Source organism: Salminus brasiliensis, chromosome 1 (assembly GCF_030463535.1).
Source record: "Salminus brasiliensis chromosome 1, fSalBra1.hap2, whole genome shotgun sequence".
Classification (NCBI taxonomy): Eukaryota; Metazoa; Chordata; class Actinopteri; order Characiformes; family Bryconidae; genus Salminus; species Salminus brasiliensis.
Window position 1 is genome coordinate 38239727 of NC_132878.1, and position 21961 is coordinate 38261687.

At 39.7% G+C, this 21961-nt stretch overlaps 1 protein-coding gene across 4 annotated transcripts in view; it reads right to left on the reverse strand.

Annotated features, from left to right (window-relative positions):
* Nucleotides 1-610: 610 nt before the first annotated feature.
* Nucleotides 611-21961, reverse strand: part of scml4 (Scm polycomb group protein like 4) — a 51957-nt gene continuing 30606 nt past the window's right edge. For 3 of the 4 annotated variants that reach the window (XM_072678844.1, XM_072678830.1, XM_072678853.1), the window contains 6 exons: nt 20221-20350; nt 11395-11595; nt 10083-10283; nt 7424-7630; nt 6808-6953; nt 611-5885 (listed from right to left, as the gene is read on the reverse strand). In XM_072678844.1, the coding sequence (XP_072534945.1) occupies nt 5760-5885; nt 6808-6953; nt 7424-7630; nt 10083-10283; nt 11395-11595; nt 20221-20350 (1011 nt within the window). In that variant the 3' untranslated portion in view covers nt 611-5759. The remainder of the gene's footprint in view (nt 5886-6807; nt 6954-7423; nt 7631-10082; nt 10284-11394; nt 11596-20220; nt 20351-21961) is intronic. The other variant, XM_072678837.1, reaches the window with a different exon arrangement.

The following is a 21961-nucleotide window of genomic DNA, read 5'->3' on the forward strand; positions in this document are numbered from 1 at the left end:
CATACGGGCCGGTAACTCGGTTACAGATATCTCTCAAGGCTTGGTGTGTTGCCATGGTAACTTAAACAGATTTTGTTCCTCAGTGATAGAGGACTGTCAGTCACACTCGTTCATTACAATATCAAGACCCCACCCCTGACTGAATTTTGGTGATTTTTGAGGAGTGATTTGTCATATTTCTGCTCTGTGGTCTCTAACTTTGTGACCAGAGTTTAGCCCAACAGGCCATGAGGGATTCTCAATACAAAGTACGGCAAGTTGCGACTGGTGTACTTAAAAGTGCTGACTTGACAAGCTCGACTCGCGAGTACAAACTCTCGAGGCAGGAGGACACAGTACGATAACTTTGCGCAGTGCATTCTGGGATATTTGGCTGTGCTGCATCCTCGATAACACGGGCAGAGCAAGAACACATCCGGGCATTCAGACTGTACATGCCTAGCTGCGACTTTTGAATGGAGCAGTACACACGAACCCGAGTACAGACACAGATACAGATTGAGAATCGGCCAGTGGTTGTGGGAGCTACTTTATGGATACTGTCGTGTGCACAAAGAACTGTAGGAAAAAGGGGAAAACGTAAAGAATGAGAGTTGGCATAGAGTGCTCGTTAATGCTTTATTCAGATGCTTTCGTAATGTTTGTATACTGTATATCTCACAAACAGACAGACCACAGCCTGTCTGTGTTCACAATATTTCACAACACTGAAGCCACACTGTTGAAATCAATCAAACCATAAAAAGGAGAAACTGAAAACTGTAAACTGTAAAAACAAATGAATAAAATTAGTCATCACTAAATACAGTTATAATTTAGCACCAACATGAATGGTCCGTGTTGCAGTCCTCCCAAGTCTTGTACTCGCACGCAAGCCTTTCTTTTTTTTTATTAAACCTCTTTAATATATGAACGGTTGTCTTTCGAAAACGGACTGTCAGCAAGAGCAGCATTCATAAACATACACTTGCATTATGTGTGATATCATAAAAAAAAAAAAAAACACAGAAGTGACGTGGCACTGAGGCCAAAGTACAAAAACAGACACAAAAGAGGTGAGAAACAAACTCCAGGTCTGCAGTAACAGAAAAGTAGTCACATATCATCAGTTGAGCAAAGAATCCCAATTCTAATGTATTAGCCAAGATATATGATGTCTAAATAGTTTTACATTGCAACCACAAGAACTAATGCATTTCCCTGCTGCTCTAAATGTAGTCATTCAGCCAAGACATATATTGTACTTTATAAGTCGATTTTAGCTCATCAAGTTACACAGGGTGTAAATGTAGCCTTATGGGTGGGCAATATATCAACATTTCACTGTATTGTGATAATTAGTCCTGTTTAAGTGGGTGAAGTGCATCACATTTAAGACTCTGTCAGTACTTATGATCACCTGTATCGTGATAAATATCGCATACCGTAAAAATACCCTCTAACAACATCCAATAGTATGCTTAAACAGGTACAGTGCTTGAGTGGACTGGCAAGGTACTCTTGAGGGAATGAATGCTTTCATGAATGTAAAACTGATCTGGCTGCAGATAAATGACACTCCTGCGCAACTCCACATGCTATGAAGTGTAAAGACATTTAAGAAGTTCTTGAGAAGAATTTAAGAAAGAATAATAAAGAGCTGTAGATATTTCTGAAATGATTATAAAAGCCAGACAGAATCAATAATTGAGATACAATAAAACGAATATCCAGAATGCCTTATTTACCAACAACTGCAGTGCATAATTTATCATTTAATTACCTCTGGTCATTCCCAAAAATACTTGAAATGAAATAATATCCCATTAAATTAAAATACCAATTTGGTGTCTGTTTTATAATATTATGGAACTGTCAACAATGACAACTTCATATAAATAAAAAAAAAAATTACAAATATTTGTAGAGTTGGTTCAAGACATTCTGACACAATGTAAAGAACAACTGCCAGATTTATTCACTATGTTCAAAAGTGAAAAACTACAAAAATGGAGAAAGTTCCTGGGACAGTAACGATTGTATAAAAAACTGTAATAGGGAGAGTGGTTTCACACTTCCAAACAGTAGTGTATCCATAGAAATGAATGTAACATGTAAGTTTGAGTTATGTCTGTAGCTTTGTTCATTTTTCATAGGTATCATCTCCTGGCTGACGGACTACATTTGGGGCAATTTGTACATATTAGATTTCTGTCAGTTGTAATGAAGGCTTTTGTAGCCCTGTGAACGCCTCCCTTCCAGCAGGACTGATTATGTCAGCCTTGTGGTGGAAATAAAGCAACGGAAAAATAAACCAACGGTGCCTGATTGAGGTAATGCAGATTGCACTTGCAGGCCTAAGACAGGTCCTATGCAAGGTGTGGAACTAAAAACAACGGACAATGAATGAGTTTAAAAACAGCACCTCTATGCTTTTCAAGCTAATTTGAATCGTATATTAGGCATTCAATACATAACTCTCTTTTTTGTGCCTCCTCTAAATATTTCAAGTGCCAAGCACATTATGCTCACCTACTGACCTCTACAGAGAGTATTATGTAAAAAGCTGAACGCTGCACTTTCCAAATAACCCAACTCTGAAGGGTCATTGGCAGTTTGGAATGCTAATCCCAGGGAAGTGGCAGCTGACAGTGAAGAGTCCAATTCGACAGCGTTTCTTTTACAGTACGGCATACAGTACTCAGGTGATTTCCTTTTTCCTGCGCTGGGAAGATCCCATGAAAAGAAAGGAAAAAAGCCAGGAGCAGCTTCTTGCAGTTGCAGGTGATGATTCTGTACAAGTGAGTTAGCAAAGCTAAGCTAAGTTAGGAAAGACATATTACAGTAAAGCTTAGCTCAGAGCTGATTACATGATCTAGGCAAACGCTGACTTTTCCGCTTGCGCCTTGCCGCCCATTGGACAAACGACCTGTGTGATTTTGCAAATATACACCTGTGGCTTGTATGCAGTCAAACGATAATATTTACACATGAATGCAAACCGAGATGCTTTACATTCAGTTATGTGCTCCACACTGAATGCAGCTTGAGGTTGCATTCTGTTGACTCTCTTCATGCACAAGTGAACGCATTTGGACAGTAGGTCACCATGACTAACCATAGCATGACTATCCATAGTCGTAAGAATGAGCCTTCATTAAGGCCAGAAATCAGAGACTGCAGATGTAGATGCCACCCAAGTCCTTAAAATAATGCATAACTTACTGTACTCCAATATAATATGGAATAGAAGCATTCCTTCGTTATTAAAACATCTTCTAGGTTTCACAGTAATGCTTTGTGAAATATATCTGCTACCTATGGTGTAACAGGTCTAGCCTGTTTGAAATACCCCGTGGATTCATATGAAAAGTGCACATGTAGGCAGGTAGAGATGGTGCTGCTGCTGTGTCCGCAAATATGTACACCTGACTGAAGTGATACTAGAAAGAAAGGCAGGTGTGTTTTGTCAATGTTGTTTTCTTGAAGGACAAGTCAACCGATTTCTCACAGTTTCTGCAAAGATATAAATCAGTAAAGTCAATTATAGAGAAACTCATTCATTTTCTTTGCAGAAGTTCTTTTTACAGTGGTAGTAACAGGAACCAGGGGCCGCACATTTTAATTACTTAAAAAAAAAATAATTCACACCAAATGCAAAAACTTTAATAACACAATTTCTCAGGAACTGTGTGCAACTATGTGATTTTGGCTGGGGCGAAAAATGCCCAGCTGTGGTTTTAGGCCCATTTATAACCCTATGTTTTGGCTTCAAAATAACCTATGTTGATTTTCCTTTTCCTTTCCTGAAGAAATACTGAAGCAGTGTTTCTCAACCCTGGTCCTGGAGGCACCCTGCCTGCACATTTTAGTGGACTTACTGCTTTTACACACCCCCTGCAACTCTGAAAAGGCTTGTTAAGGAGCTGATTAGTTAAATCAGGTGTGTCGGGAGCAGGGAAAGCACTAAAATGCGCCAGGATAGCATGGATATCTGGATATCAGGCTTTCGAGCAAAGCCATGTTCACGAGGCCTGGTTTGTGTAGCAACCTTTTTTTTAATAACAACGTGTGGTGTGACACGCATGCTGCTCCAGTGTTACTGATGTACATCCTGGAAAAGTAACAAAAACACTATATTCTCCCAAAGTGGAGATTGTCTCATGAACAGAATTAGTGTTCAGTGTTTGTTTCAACCCTGCAGAATTCACACAGTGATCTACTGGTGCTAGGTAATATTTCTGAAGAACATCAGGTTCTATCAAAATACTGTGACTGACATTTAGGTAACTCCACACTGTGTGGAGCACAAACTGTGACTATTAATATTAGTCGGTACATTGCAGTTAAAACATTTACAGGACCAAAAAGCTGCAGCAGTTCTCTCACTACACTTGCACTGAGTTCACTGTTTGAGTTCACTCTCTGAAATGAAGACTCTGATTGGCTTTGCTTTTGAGTTAGACCATGTTGTCCCACCTCCCACCGTAACAGAAATTTCAATTAGAGTGGTTCTGCTGCAGGGTTTGTGCCTACAGGTCAGTGTCAGTGCGGGTTTAGGTTTAGTGGATGTCTTTTGGTAAACTTCTGAGGTCAGTTCAACCGTCGTCGTTGAGAACATGGATACTTACATGGTGGGCCGGATTAGAACTTTTGACACCTCTGCACTAAAGGCTTAGATATCTGGCTCCTATTACCACCATCATGAAGAAGTCTGATAAGATTCTCTAGTCAAATCTTTAGTCATTGAACATCAAATCAGAATAAGTCGTTTACATCCTAAAGTTTGAAAAAGCAGCGCAATTCCCCTTTAAAAAAACTCACCTTGGTTCTACCTGTGTTTGGTCCATTAGGTTAAATGTAAGATTGTGCCAGTCTTTTGGTGTACTGCATTGTCAACTACACTGGTATCCATGCATTTTCTGGGTGCTGGTTTGTAAAAAGAATATTGTAGAAACTGCACTGTAGTGTGTTTTCTTTTGGGCAACGTCCAACATAATGCAAAGGATACGACTGGTCCACGGTTTGCGCCCTGATGTACTGGTGCTGGCTGAATAGCGCGGCCCTGTATGAGTTATTTCTGAATTCTGATTGTATCATGATTGTACTCTAACACCATGTTCTGAATGTGATCATGTCTTGTGTAGCTGCTCTCTGTGAAAAAATGCTGCAGAGAAAATGGGGTCCAGTGTCTCAGGTTTGCAGCAAACTGCAGTGCCTCATCTTCACCACTAGGTGGGCAAAGACCACGTTTAGGTAATCCATATCTGTGTGTGCACCATAGAAATGTACACAACACATACACACACACAAAGGGGGGCAGTCCATGATAGCACGTCATCATCCCAATGTCCATCATAGACGTGAAGATTTGCTGCTGCGAGTCACACCTTTCCATCTGTATTTGTGTATTTTCTATCATACTTGTAATTCCAGGTGCTCTCCGGATGCACCAGAGATAATGTTCTTCATGACTGGATGGTAGCTCTGTTTTCCCATTAAAACAAGCTCAGTCTTGGTCAGTGGCAAGATGGCCACTGGTGTTTGTAGAAAGCCCGCAGACAGTTACACAAAAAGGTTAAAAATGGAGATGAAACAAACACAATGCACGTTAAATGAAAATGGATCTGATGGCGCTATGAACTAGTCTGTCTCAGTGCATGTGAGAGTTGTGTGTGTGTGTTTGTAATGCATGTGTCTGTGTGGGGAGGGTGAGGCTTATATGCATGCGTGCTAATGACGGGTTGCGAGTGTGGCATTACGGTGTGCCAAAGGGCAGATCAGAACTTGCTCTGTTTTAACTTGTCGATGTGGTAGCAGAGCTTGAGAGCCGGGCCAAGTTTGAGTCCCAGATACTTCATGATCATGTCACTCTTCAGCAGGAGGAGAGCATCGCCATCAATCTCCTGTAAGATCAATCACAGTCCAACAATTACACCTCTCAGAAGAACGCTTTAGCAAAAACGAGCTGTGATGCTAATAACATACAGAGACAGATTCATAAACAAGAATGTCTGCTGTGCACTGTTAATGATTCATAACACTTTGATGAACCTGACGGTAGATTCCCTGGTACAGAGCCAAAAATGTATTAAATAATATTTTCTAGAATTATAATCACACAGGGAAAAACACTTGTTATAAGACTGAGGGCATCTGTTTGGATTGGATCAGCCAACAACACAACCGCAGCTCAGATCAGCTTGACTTTCCTGAGAAGGATTTCAGAGCACATTAATAAAGAACATTCGAGTATTTATTTTATTATTTATTTTCTAATTCAACCCCTTTTTCTGCCCAATTTGGAAGGCCAATTTCCCAATGCCCCTATCAGCCTAATCCCTGTATCACTATGCGCTCAACACTAGGAGGGTGAAGACTAGCATGTCTCCTCCGAACCACCACCTCTTTTCCAACTGCCGCTGATGCAGCATCGCTAGACAATCAGCACGTTCGGAGGTATTTTCATTGCATAACGCCTTTACCATTGATTTTAATGAATGTTGTCCATTATCATTATAATTCACGTCTCTGAAATGGTCAAATTGGTTCATATCTTTAAAGTATGTTTTATTCCCAGTTTTGGACCATTTCAATTGGTTCATAATGGCATGTGATACACTATTGTATTGTAGGACCCAATCATAACTTAGATAGTGTAACTTTTTAGTCTGCAGGTACACATATATTTATAGTTTTAGGTTTTAAGGATCAGTAATGTATCAGGAGGTTTGATGCTGTTCTGCTCTGAAAACAGGGACAGGGCCTGCAACAACAGTGAATCACTGTGTGTCCTATCTGAATGGAACATATATATATATATCTCACATGTTTTCGGAAGAGCTCTACGTGGGGTCCCAAGGCCTGGGGGTCTGCATCTTTAATGAACCACACCACCTCTTCTACACTCCACCGGGATGGGTCTTTACTGGAGGGAGGCTTTGACTCACTTGCCTCTGGTGACGGACTGTAGGCTAGGAGAGCGAGAGAGAGAGAGAGAGAGAGAGAGAGAGAGAGCAAAGGGGCATTTATGTAATTCAAAATGAATGGTTTAAAAAAGATAACATAGTCTAGGCCTGGGCAAAAAAAAATATTACGATAATAATAATAATAATAATAATAATAAGTAACAGCAAAGACCAACTGCTACTGCTATGTGTATCATCTTTTGTTTTTTTCCTTAAATCCACCTTCTTATTAGTGGGTTCAGTTACTTTAGCCACACCCATTCCAGTCACTGGCTGTCAAACAAATCAGGCTGAATTTGAACTATCCAACTAATAGTCCAAGTTGCAAGTCGGACAGATGACGTTTTGCAAATGGCAGGAGAACACTACTGGACTATGTAAATGGTGCCAAATTTAAAAATTTGATGGAATAATAATAATATCTTAATAATATATATTTTTTATAGATACACGCTGATGAACAAAGCTTTTCTTACCACTTCTGTTTCCTTCCTGGAATGTGCTGGGACTGGCTGCCTGTCTGCACACAGTCCCAGAGTAGGCAGAACCAGTGCGAAATCCATAGCCGGATTTAGGTGCCGTGTACGGTGATGACATAGCACCAAAAGTTCCGTCACTAGGATCACTAGAGTAGCGCTTGGACTCCATTTGTTCTGTGTGGTAATCATCCACCATAGAATCTGCTGCACAAGAAGAGGAACAACACAGATCAGGAATAAAATCTCTTGAACTACACTGTAAAAATGAAAATTAACATATGATTGATTTGGTGACCATCTTTATGTAAAACTTTCAGTGTGAGCAACCCGTCACATCTGGAGCTTCACTGGGGCTTTATAACCAAGGCTTTTTTGCTGGATAATGATGTATAGGTGCATCCCCTCCACAAAACGGTAAAACAGACGTATGGATGTTTTAAATTTAGCGCCTTCAACCATAGATGCAGGCCCTCTTCTTCTTTGGAAGCTAGTTGGTTATGATCTAAATAGTGTTATATAGCATTAAATAGCCTGTAGGCATGTTGGGTTAGCTGAGCGTCTCACTTTACGATCCGTTTCCACAGAAGTAGCCTATTTCAGACTGCAATCACTTTGAATCTGAAATAAAATTACTGGAAATTCTAACACAAAAGTGGAAGTGGAAACAAACTTTTAAAAGTGGGCGTGGTCAAATAAAGTGGATAGCATAGTGTCCTGCTCCAGCTCTATAACTGGTTTGGTTCTAAGACTCTTAAGACAGCCATGGGACCCTTTTCCCACTTTCGCCTTTTCTTCTTTGATACCGCACTAGAACCACTGGCAGTTGGGCAGTTGGGATAAAAGCCATCCACATATTTCAGTCACTGAACTGTGAAACAAAGAAGGTCTTGTGACTTATATGCACACACTTTATATTATTATTAATTGCAGTTGGTGGCTTAGACTTACCCATGTTAAGGCATTACTACTAGGCAATTAAAGCCTGGGAAATGGGGTGTTATAGGTAAACCTCTACTTGAGACTTCTTCACTGTTGTTGAGAATTCGAGCTATGCCAGTATCAAAGTCTTCTCTTCCTGTATTACTTTGCCAACAACTTATTTGGAGAAAGAAGATTTTGTCAAATAAAGCGTTTCTCTTTAGCTTCACTCTCCATTCACTCATAACCATTGTATTTTCCCATCTCAATTAGCATATGTGTTCTATATTCAGAAAGAAAGAGGACTATGGTGCATCAGGGACTGCTACACTGTACTACACACTGCATAGATTACACTATACTAAACTTAACTCCAAACCAAACGTAATCTTCCACTATTTATTCGATATCTGCAACATTTTTCTTTCCTAGCCCAATTCCTGTCATCTAGGTTCTCTTTTTGTCTTCACTTTCACATGAACTATTAGTACTACTCATTTAAAAACATCATTTACAAAAGAATTAAACAAGACAATGCCTGAGGAAATATGCGAAGAACACTTATCAAGAATACATCATTGCTCTATAAATTTCAGGTACAGGCCATTCAGTTCTCCAGTTTAAGGCTCTTCATAGGCTCTTTTACTTTAAACCTAAACTGAGTAAAATACGCAGTGCAAATTGTCCGCAATCTGATTGTGCCATGTCTCAGAGGGATCTCAATCACACCTGTTTTGGTTCTGCCTTGTGGTCCATGATTACTGGATAAGAATTTTCAAGTGATTTTCAAAAAAGATCTCCCCTGACCACAATTAGACAATTTCTCGATGCCTGCACACATTCATTTTCTTTCCTTTATACGCAACAGTAGGCCTTGATGGCCTGTACGGTCATAGCTTTCTGGAAAGAGATGCTTTTTATGATACAGATGGAACACCTGGCATCTAGCAAATTAAAACCATTCTTCTGGGATACATGGGGATCCTACTAAGGTATTCTGTATCAGGCTTAGATTGGTGGCAGGCCTTGTCTGAGTCTGCAATCATTTGCCTTTCATGTTTTCTTTTCTCTTTATGTTACCTGTACTACCTTGTCTGTTGTGTTTAATATCTTGAGGGAAATAATTATGTGCATTAATGAATTTAACTTGAAGTTAAACTTAAAAGAGTTTCTTTCAATCCCATTCACGCATGTGCCCAAGCTCGCTTAAAAAACAACAACAACAACAACAACAAAAAAACACACACCCCGGCGTGATGTCTGAGACATCTGTTCCTTTCTTAGTTCCATCAACTGCCAGCATGGGGCTAAATCGCCATGGGAACCTATCCGAGGAAACAGTTGAAGCAGTTGCATCTATCTAAACGTCACGACCTGATCTGAGCCCCTCCTGCTGCTTCCAAAGCCGCCGAGATAGAAACGCCACAGCCACCCAACACTTAAACCACAGAACACTAAAGGAGCGATTAGCCCTCTGACTGCCACTTAAGAGAGCTCAGATAGGACTTAAAGGCCTCCTCCAAGCTCTCAGCGGGGAGATCAGATAAGAGACTAAAAAATAAAAGCCTTGCCAAGCAGTCAGAAAAAAAACCCAGAATGCTTCTTCATAAGAGAAAAAGGTTCTGAGAGATGGGCCGTTTAAAAAGACGGTTAACAACATGCAAGTCAAATTATTATGTCTGAGCCAAAGTAGGTAGTGTGTAGAGGTAGAGAGGTGGAAAGAGATGGAAGAGCGTACTCGATTTGGCCTGTCCGTCTGAGTGCTTGTCAGTGTGGAAGGAAGAAGAGGAGGAGGGAGAGGAGGAAGGTGCAATAGGCTGGTCGCTGAAGAGATTTTCGCACAGCAGGCTCCGGCACAGCTTCTTGAGGAAGCGAAGGACGTAGCCCACGCTGTTCACCACCGGCAGACTCAGCAGGTGCTGCTTACCGTCAAACGTGGCTGTTGGACAGAGACAAGAGGACATAAATGAGTTGCCGAAGGACATTCCACCCCCTAACCCCAAAATGTAGTGTCTTAACCTGTCAGAAACAACATTACAAAGTCTATTTGAGATTACTCAACTAGACAATGAGGTTTAAGACAGGGCTAAGGAAGATGAAGAAGAATGAGAAGGGTGATTGAAAAAATAATTAAGACAGGAAGAATGTCTCTTGGAGCCATTTTAAACAACTACAGATTTCAAGTTCGAATAACTGTATGTAGGTACAGGTTATTGGGAGGTGTTTCAGTTTTGCCAAAGTCTAAAAGAAGGCCCAAACTATCCCCCTCAGCTGAGAGAAAACTAGTTCAGAGAAACAACCCTATCAACCACCAAGGCACAGACCTGCTATGAACTGTAAGCTGCTGGAACACCAGTGTCACTGTCTACAGTCAAGCAAGTTTAACATTACCATGGACTGAGAGGCGGCCCTCCAAGAAAGAAGCTCCTGTTCTACTAGCAACACCTTCCAGCTTGACTAAAACTTGCAGCTCAACCACATGGACAAAAAAAAAGCCTCCTGGAGGAAAGTTTTATAGACAGATGGTCAGGGAATGCTGTACCAAATGGTGGTGGTAGCATCATGCTCTGGGGTTGTTTTGCTGCCAGTGGAACTGGTACATTGCACAATGTGGATTAAATAATGAAGAACGTAGACTACCTCAGAATTTATTCAGCATAACCTCAAACCACCATTTCAGTCTAGACGAATGAAACCTGGGCAAAATTGGATGTTGCAACAAGACAATGACCCCAACCACACATAAAAAAACTACAAAAAATATCTAATTTGTCTACCAAAATTTCGTTTGATCAAAGAACAGTTCAAGAAAACATTGAAAGCCCAATATTGTTACACCATTCATGTCCATTATGAGTGTATGCAAACTTCCCACCACAATTGTATATTAGCCTTGTAGCTCCAGTTCAAAAGCTAAGGAGCAAATTTCCAAAGCCAAACATGCAAAAGGGCAAAACTGCATAAAAAATGAATGATTTAATAGTCACTCATGAAAATAAGTTAAGTAACAGCCTTCTGATTAGTGTTAGCATGCTTTGCCTGTTTGTTACCTGATATCTTCTCTCCTCCATAGCCTTGTGTGAGCAGAGTGAAAACTGCTTTCTGCTGGTAAGCGCTGTCAATGCAGCCCTGTACTGCTTGTTGTAGCACCACAGAGGGTCTGGCTGGACCCAAGTGATCGGGCAGCTGCAGAACCTTCTGTCTGTCCAAGTTAGGACCTGTGTTCACCTGCTTATTGACGTAGATACACACTAAAGAGAAAGAGAGAAAGACATAGAGAGAGAGACATCAGAACTCAACAATACATCAAATATATAATTTGTGACGTATTTAACTACCAGTGTTCGATTCAGACCAGGATCTCTTTCAGAGGTGCTGGGCTTACATGACTACACACATTGTACTACATAATCCGTTATACTACATTATAATACAATAGGGCATATTATGTATAATTAGGTGACAACAAATGAATGAATAAAGCTGTATTTTTGTATTTGTCCCAACATGTACTTGCGTACTAGTGCCCGACTAGTGCCCCAAGTGGAAATGACAAATCATGATTTTTCCCATTTTGGATAAAACATCTGTGATTGTGCAGTAAAAAAAAATGAACATTTCTGTTTTTCTGTAGCTCTTGTTTTAAAGCAAAGGTCTCATACCTTAAAATAAAAAAGAAGTGCTAAACTTAACTGTCAGCTTAAAAACTTTAAAACTGAGACTTTTTGGGGTTTTCTTTGGCAGTACCATTTAGGGAAAGCATTCAATGTTCAGCTCTGTATTTGGCATCAGTCCTACTAAGAACGTCTTAACCGTGGATGTGAAGAACTCAGCTTTGCTAAGCATGCTATTTTTTACCCCTATATAATTCCACACAGTAGACTTAGCAAAGGCTCTTTCGTCTGCTCAGACTTTAGTATGCATTAGCAGGAAAGTAACTTGGAATTTTAACCAAGCTACCAGTTCCCATCAAATGCATACAAAAATCTGATGCCATCAGGCTGTGTGGTGTCAGATCAGATCAATAACATCAATAACAATACATTTGTACACAACCCCCACACATAGTATTACAGAAACACCTAATCTTTAGCATGAGAAAAACATTTAGGTAAATGAATTCCCCAAGTGCTCCAATATTTGAGTTCAACCAGGAGAACTATCACCTGATAATGCTGTCTGCTTTTTTAGACACTAGAGGGAGCTCTTAAGTGAATTCAAATGAAATGGGTCCATAAGGAGCTTTTGTGTAAAAGTGTCATTTGTAAATGATTCATTATTTTTGTAGTGAACATACACTGCTGTCTGATTTTCAGACACTTAATCTTACAGTCAATCCGTATTTAGCAGTCACAATGCTAGCATCTTACTGCTTAACACCTGCTGGTTTTGGCATGCTAGTAAGTATGAAATCCTAGAGGAATAATCCTCTATAAAAGATTACAAACCTTTTTATTAAACATTTTAACTGTTTAGGCCCACTCACCACCCCCACAAAGAACTTACTAGGGCAACTTCTAGTTTATAGGAGGTCAGTGCCTTGGTGGGTGATAGGGTTGTTTTTCTAAACCAGCATGTTTAGTCCTTTGTTGATATAATGGGAGGAACAGGAAAGGGCCAAAATCCTTATAAAGTGGTTTTAGTTCCCACTCATTCTGAACATTTTTCTCATGACTTGCATATATGACAGTTCTGACTGTAGCTCAGGAAGATCATCCTAAAACGCTGCATAACATATTGCCGTGCTATAGCGTCCACTTATCTGTCCACACTGTGACCCTGCAGAATAGCAAACTTCATCAGGTATGATGGACACTCAAAATGATATTATTACAGCTGAAAGTATGTAAGAATATAAACATACTGCCGGCTTAATGGTTCAACTTTCTCAGCACTTTCTCAGGACTTCACTAATATGTCCAAGACATTCTATCCATTTTAGTTTTTTCCATGACTGGAAAACGTGTGTATACATTCCCAGGCTTTCCGCCTTTTCCAGGATGTGCGGAAACCCAGAATATTCATACTATTTAAGACTTTCTGCTGTGTTTATTTCAGTTTAATAAGTATGACATAAAAATTATATGTATGTCTGTCAGAAAGATATAAAATCAGATCTATAAAATATAGGTATATACAGTGTATATATGTTAAAAAAAGAAAACAAATGGCAAAACTAGAGAAAAAAGAAGAAGAATTACATTGGCATCCCCAAGTTCAATACAAATCCGCTCTCATGCACTCAAAAGTAGCACAATAATAATTAAATGATATTTTACTTTCATATTCTTGTCTTTTCAGATATTCCAAGGCAGGAGACAGTTCATTTTAACTGAAGAAATTACTCAAATGATTCCAATCAGACAAGCTCAGCACTTGATGGCACACACAGCGCACTCCCTCCTTTTATCTACACACCAACTTGGGCTTGAGTTTCACATTCAAATCATGGCCTCAAATATTTGTTGGAGAATCTTCAAATATTTGAGCTCGCACACTTGAAGAGCGCCGCAGAGGGAAAGACAGGCATGGATACATTTTTCATATGTGACAGAGAGACACTCAGACAGAGAGCTTTACCCTGTGCTGGGAGTAGAGAAAGCGAGAAGAGCGTGAACAGAAACAGGGGGGACAGAGTGAAAAATTTAAAGGCTTCTGATCTCCTTAAAAAGGTCATCATCTTCAGCTTCTGCAGGAACACCATCATGATTGTTACCTGCAATGATGCAATCTACAAAATGAAATGTGCCCTGGGATGTAGGCCTTAATGGGTTAGGGAGCAGGAAAAGAGATCTTTTTGACTTGAAAGATCAGACTTGACAGAACATCATTACAACATTTAGCAAACATTTGAGCTACAGTGAAGAGTGACAGCAAAAATCCTAATTCCAAGCAAGCGGTATGACTGAAAGAGTCATACTATGTGCTTCAAAACACACCTTTCACTTTCCAGTCTGTACGGTGCATACATAAACTTGAATAAATAATGGTTTACGATATCACAACAACAAACCTTCACAAATGATTGCCCACAGCAACTCAGTCCATTCATATCAAAGGATAATGCCTACTGTTACTGCAGGCAGTCTGTAGCAGTCACTGGAGCGGAAGATGTAGGGACCGCTATCAGGGTCCATATTCTACATTTTTCTTTGTTTATCCCTAAGAAAAACAGTCACAATTTATTTTTACTTGACCATTTTATAATATGTCTTTACCGCTTAGAACTAAACAGGTTGTGACCTCTGTTCTAATTGTGTGTCATGCAAAAAGGGGCAGCCCGGCCTAAATTTCTTCTAAGAAAATCAGCATCAGGGCAAGGCTAAACTGCTATAAGCTGGGGTTGTTTTTGACATCACTGAAATGATAAATTACAAGATGAGGAAATTTTGGTTTTCCACTGTTTCAGATCATGGAAAATCCTTTAAAACTTGTGCTGTTCCTGGCTGTCAGGAAATAAATGGATCACTGCAGACTCCTAAAGACTCCAGATACCTGAAAGGAGCAGTAAACGTAGGCCTGTCACGATAATTACCTCAATATTGCCCATTTTGTTTACATAGCAAGGTGAGCCCATGAACATGAATGAGCCAGTGTGTCGACTCAGTGGTGTTGATTCAGATTTTTTATTTCTGTAGGTTATTTAATCATTTTTTATATTTCAGTATCAATGCCTGAATGTACTTAATAATTAAAGTTTTACAGCGCTTTACAATGCTGTAACTGCATTATTATGCTACTGTATTATCATTATAAAAGTGGTATAAAATAGTCTTAACATGACAATAATATAGTTTATCACAATTATTTCTGGTAATTCAATTCAATATATAATAAAAAAAAAGGTATATGTTGCTTATTTTTCCAGCATCCCTGAGGATTTTAGTTTGACCTTAACCTCACTGCAGCCTGCACTGCTTTTTGAAAGAAACAGAAAACAGCTACTTTGTATACATTGTATATAGTGTAAAAGGTACAATAAACATTTTTGATGAAGAAAGGGTCAGGGGAATTTTTTTTTTAAAAACTGGACCACCACAACAAAACATTAAAAGTGGACTGATGTTCAGAAACATAAAATACAAGAAAATGTGAAGTATAGAAACGTACCTACACCTTTCAAAACTAAATCAGCATGAAGGTGCATTTAATCAGAAGCTGTGCCGGAGAGCGTCATTGTGGACCTGCTCTACGGGAGACTTCAGCATTGTCTCTATCCCGTCTCCGTCAGCTCTGGCCTCATGTTTATGCTAATAAATGAGAAGGGCTGATGGGTCACACGAGCCACAAAAGATCCAAACTGCCCAATCAAACACAGAGCAAGAAATAAGACAGAGAGGCGCAGCCCCATTTGGCCTGCAGTGAAGGCAGATACTGAGCGGTGGAAGAGGGTATAAGGAGGGGGGATAAGTGGGGGATAAGGGGAATGAGCCTGAGGGAGCAATGTGTATGTGTGTAGGAATCCTCCACTAGCCCAGCAGCCCTCCCCTGCCACACAGACAGACAGGCAAACACACTCACGCCGCCCCTCTCATCTGTGCCGCGCTGCTGCTTTTAAGTGACAGATCGGCACGCTCAGGGATTTCCTTCGGCGTCTGTCACACAGACAGCCCAATGGCCAGGCGTCTCTCTCTCTCTCTAGCTTCCTTTCTCTCTCACACACACATACACATACACACACACAGTCAGATGCTGTAGTACATACTGACTTTGTGCTTTCTAACCAAGAGATAATAAGAGAAGGGCATGAACGTGTGTGTGTGTAAGTATGTTTGTTTTAGTACATTTTTAGGTTATCCTTCACAGTGACTGGAGCTTGACACAAATGAGCCTTGGTCCACTCATCACGAGAACTTTGCCACAATGTTCAATGTATCTGCGTCCAAAAAAACAGGAGGCATTTTACTTACACACAAATGAAACAGCTAATATTAGCTTGATCAATCTGAATTATGTTTTACTTGATATTTATAGTAGGTTTCCGATCAGTCTGTGCATAAAATGTCCAAAAACTGCTCAGGATTTATTGGGAATATGGATGTTGGAGGAGCATTGCTGTAAGGACAGGAACGTCAGTGAGGTCGGGATGTTGGGTGATCACCACCTCACCTTATCCCCAACTCCTTATCTCATTCCAAATGTATAGATGGAGCACCACCATCATTTCAGAGAACAAAGTTCCACTGATTTCCGCTCAATGCTGGGAAGCTTTGTACCCCTCTAGCCCACATCCAGCATTAGCCATGGTGTCATGTGCTAGGTTCATGTTTATCTGCTCCAGAGAGTCCTATTGTATTGGCAGTATTACAGGGACTAGACAAACTGTGTGTGAGCATGTGCACATCTGTGTTAGTAATTGCAACAAGTAGGGCGTCCACAAACATTTGGAGATTAGGTGTATTACCAATATCATACATATTAAAAATATTACATACATATTAAAAAATCTACGTTACATTTTTCATCTTGCCTTAACACTTAAATCTACTCAGTATGTTTATGACATGTCCTCACAAGGTATGAAAAAAAAATGTGTGTATAATGGCAGCAAAGTCAGCAACGAATGTTGAGCTGGATGGGATAAAATCCAACCCAAGCCTAAAATAATCCTCTTGAATATTTGCTATCACAGGCATTGCATTTGTGCATGATTGCAAGTAGGGTTCAAATCCAGTTCAAGTTCAGTTCAACCAAGGAAACATACACAACTGGAAACATAAAAGCCAGTGGTAATGACCTTAGGCCGACGGGGTCATGACCCCCACCAGAAGCAGCAGCAGCAGCTCCCACTGTGACCCCTACCACAAAGACAACCCTTCACAGATTATACAATGCAACACCAAGGGAAGGGGTGTGTAGGAGGGTGAGTGTGCGTCCGTGTGTATGTAAGTGAACCAGAAGTCAGTGTCATGCTATGGGAATGGTACAAGTTGACACACTGGTGCTAAGATGGAAATAAAGTAAGTCTAGATATATACACACAAAGATTCCAATGAAGGCTTTTTAACAAGATTTTGGAGCAGTGCTGTGAGAATTTGATTGCACTCAGAAACAAGAACAGTAGTAAGGTCATATTAGCACTTCCAATTTGCAGTGAACAATAAGAATGAATGTTTTCATGTTTAAAGGAAGGCCTTTCCCACTTGCAGGGTTTTACAAGGTTGGCCCACTGCACTGGCGTCAGACCCCCTCCCCTTCTATAAAACTAATTAAACAGAATGGTACTTTGTCCTTCATCACATATAATAATTACAATTACAAGGTAATATGCATGACATTTTCCCTGAAAAAAAAGTCATTTTAATTAGCAATAATCTGATTATATATATTATTTTATTCACTGAATGAATAATTGGAAGATCAATCGAAACACCATATCGGTCAGTACTCTTCAATAATGCCCCAGAGACCTCATGGCTATTAACCTTTAAAAAAGAGAAGTAATTACTGTGCTTCTCTCTTTTGCTGGATTTCCACTTGGCAAGTATGACCTTCCTGAATCACAACGCCATGACCTCTAAAATAATGAGAGTGTGTGAGTGTGGTACAAGCAATATAATCATCCTTATTCATTACCGCAACATTAATAATAAAATTAACTATATATATATATATATATATATATATATATATATATATATATATATATATATATACATACATACACATTAAACTACTTTAAGTTGCACCCATTGCTGAATCTATTGGCACCATGCCTAATGCCAGGCGTAAGCTAGAGGGGAAGGAACTGTGTTCTCTGGAATGATGGTGGTGCTACATCCAATACTATTGAGATGAGTTGTGCAGTTGGGGATGAAGTGTGGTGGTGATAATCTAACATCCTGACCTCAGGCTCTTGTCACTTGTCTTATCAGGCTCAAGGCACATCCTCACAGCAATGCTCCAAAATTTAGTAGAAAGCTTTCCCTGAGCGGTAGAGACAGTTACTCTAACAAAAGTGGGACAAACTATTTTTTCATATATGGACAAAAGTATTAGGACACCTGCTTATTTATTGTCTCTTCTAAAATTAAGGGTACTAAAAAAAGAATTATAGATGATTGAAATTAAAACATTAGAAATTCACTTAATGCATTATTTAATGCCCTAGGAAGCCTAAATATGTGTTTTCTTTTTAACTAAACCTTTAGGGGTGTACACTGCTTATTTCACATTTTGACCACTAAAATTGTAGAGCCTATGACGCAAGTGGCCACATTCCATTAAGATTTTTGTTTGTGTTTTTCTAAAACTTTGTGTTTTCCCTGGGCGGGTTTAACACAACAATCCAGACCTGTTAACTTTTTAGTTAAATAAATACATGTATCACAATATTGCAATGTAGACAAAATGTACTAGTGGCTGCAGGTCTATAATCAAAAGACTGCAGGTTTGAACCCCGATTATGCCACAAATATAATTCATCTGTAGTTAGGAGTCCATAACATAATTGGCTTCACTTTCAATGACTAATATGGGCCTCCACCTCCCTCATCACTCAGCATGATGCTAGAAAGCAGGGGTGTCAGTTAGTTAACCTAGCAGCATTGGCAAAAATAAAGGAATGTGAAATAAAATAGAATCGAAATGGCCTCATTCCCTGCTTTAACAGGCGTAATGAAAAAATGGAGGAATGTAAGACTGCTATGAAAGAGCAACACCTGACTGATTTTGGCACTGAAGCATTTGTGCTAACTATGAATATGATATGATGAACCTGCTTCAATAATACTGCCGATAATTTCTTAGTTTGGGCTACAAGATTAATTGGCTTGGTGGTCCAAGTAGCCAGTGCAATTTTTTACATCTTTCCCTAACTTTGCTCTTCTCAGCACGCATAATATGTCAAAGTATGCCATATAAACAACATGTCAGGATTAAATAAACAAACAATAGATTTATCAAATTTCTTCTTTTTTAATGTACACTAGGCAGCCCTGATCTTGGGTAAAGCTAAGATAAGCTATTTCTAAAAAGCTGAAGCTTTAACTAAACTATGCATTCCCCTAGGGTGTCTCTCTCTTTCAGTCTAATCAACTTAGCTAGAGAACACTGATATAGCAAATAGAACTGAGCAAGTAAGCTACCTCCCCTGCTTGTCCACTTATTAGTTCTTTTGTTTGTTCATTTGTCCAAATATGTCCTTTTTAGCATTTCATTTCAGCATTTCAGGATAAACATCAAGCATGAATATGAACATAAAATAGTTAGATGGTATAGTGCCCATGCAGAGCCTGTTTCATTCATTTCTCCCCAATTGCGCTGTTGTGTTCATGTCAGCTTAAGTGGTGTAGCAGGCTGGGAGACATAGACAGAGTGATGTTAATCAATGATGTGAATTACAATTTTAGTCCACACCCAGTCGATTGTCAGAAAGGTCAGGTTAGTTTTTTTTTTCCTTTTTTGTTTACGCAAACTGCCAACTAATCACTGCTAATCATTAAGCAGGTACAGTTTAATTGATTACTTTTATCTGAATGACCGATTGCATCAATTATTTGTGATAGCCCTAAATACAACACCTGACCCTGCTGTTCTAAGTGATCTGAGAGTACACACCAGCACCCCAAACAACCCCAAGTGTCTGAGTCGAGCCTATCAGGTTATTAATATGACCAAAATCACAGCTATAATCATCGTTCAGCTTTATGAGCCGAGTTACTGTCCCTGTAGGACAGTAAACGGTGAAGTTATGCTGGAGGAATGGACAGACCAGGGACCTTTAATGCACATCATTCAGAGTTCCTCAGAGAATAGTGAAGATTCATGTCCTGTTCTATCGCAGCTTTATTTTCGGAACGGGCTGAGATCATGGCGGCATGGAGTGTTTACAAGCTATGGAAGAGAGAAAGTGTGTGTATGTGTGTGTGTGTTACCTGTAAGGACTTCTGGCGTTGCAGAGTGGGGAACAGTAGCAGCATCCTGGGGGATGGAGCTCATGTCTGGTTCTGGTGTGCTGCTAGGAGGGGAGATGGCCAAAGGAGTCATCGCCAGCCGAGACTTCAGCTACACAAAGAGTACAAACAGACAGATTGGACACATATCACCACTGTACAATCAAAACCTTGTAAAGGTTCACACCAGGGTTCAGAAATTTGAAATGCTCAGTTATATCTTATGGTATTGTCTAAATAAATACATGAACACATGAAAGTGCTGATCTTTTATGTAATATTTCAAGTATTTTTAGAAAACCAGAAAATTGTCAAATGCAATTATTTAATCAGAATCATTTACTCAGGGTTTCTTTTACTTTTGAGATGTGGCCTTCTGGATATTAACTTATTAATTATCTATATATCTATATATCTATAATCTAAGGCGCTGCCAATATGATCCAAGGAATGCTGGTTTGAATCCCGGGTCTTGCTGCTTCCAGCAGCCAGAGTAAAAGAGAACACAATTGGCCTTGCTCTTTCAGGGGTGGATTGGTCACTCTTAGTGTAATGTTGGTTAGCACAGATGTCTGTTAGCTGTTGTACTGGCTCTAGAGAGCTGTGATTTCCTCTGAGCGCGTTGACTGGCTGGCAGTTTGAAAAGAGGCAGTGGAGGATAGGACATGTATAGTAACATGTATAGGAGGAGACTTTACCCTCCTAGCACTGGGGGCAATGCAAATGATCAATTAGAAAATGAGTAATTAGAAAATTACAAATACATTTTATGAAATTAATATAATTATAATTCTCGATGGTATGCAGGAATTCAGAGTCTGTTTCAAAACATCTACATCTAAAATAGTTTTTTTTAAGGTTCCTACTGACTATTGAATACCTATTTAATAAGTATTTAAGAAAAGCACATCAGAATCAGTATATCCATTTATGTGGAGCCCCACACCCTGTCAGTGGGTGGGATTTACATATTAGAAAGCAAGTGAACAGTCAGTTCTCTGGGTTGATGTATTGGAGGCAGGAAAAATTTGCGCGAACCCCCTCCCAGCACTGTCACACCAAATGCACCCTTTCTGTTACTGCAATTAATTTAATCTAAAAGTAAAGTTAAACAGGTACACATTTGAATTTTTTGTTGGCAATATGTAGCCCACAAAACTATTTTTCCCAGTGCCCACAGCCCTAAAGAAGTAATGCCCACATCCTGGATTGTGTGACATTCACCACCGTGGGTGCTAGCTATTGATGAGCTCACTAGTGGGCCCCTTTTTGGCTCCTACCACTATGCAATGTGCCAAGCAGTCAGATGTCCACAGAGCACACGCTTAGTCAAGTGCTTAGTGTTCTCCTCTGAATGCATTGAGCCGCTTATAAATACCACACAGCTGGTAGCCCAGAAAGCCCAGAAATGGCAGAACATTGGCATTGGGGGGAGGCCTACATTAACCCTTTAGCCCCTGGCTTAGTTCTGACTATTAGGGCTGCACGATACATCACTTTAACTTTGTTATTGCAATGTGGGCATGTGCAATATTCACATCGCAGGGCAAGCAATTTCAAGGATGACAGAATGTATTATTAATATCATGACATGTATCACTGATAATTTCTGTATTTAAATATATATATATATATATAAAGTAAAAGTAAAAAATATTGTAATGTTTTTTCTAATATTGTGCAGCCCTACTACAACTCAATTTAGAGTCTATTCAGTCCATGT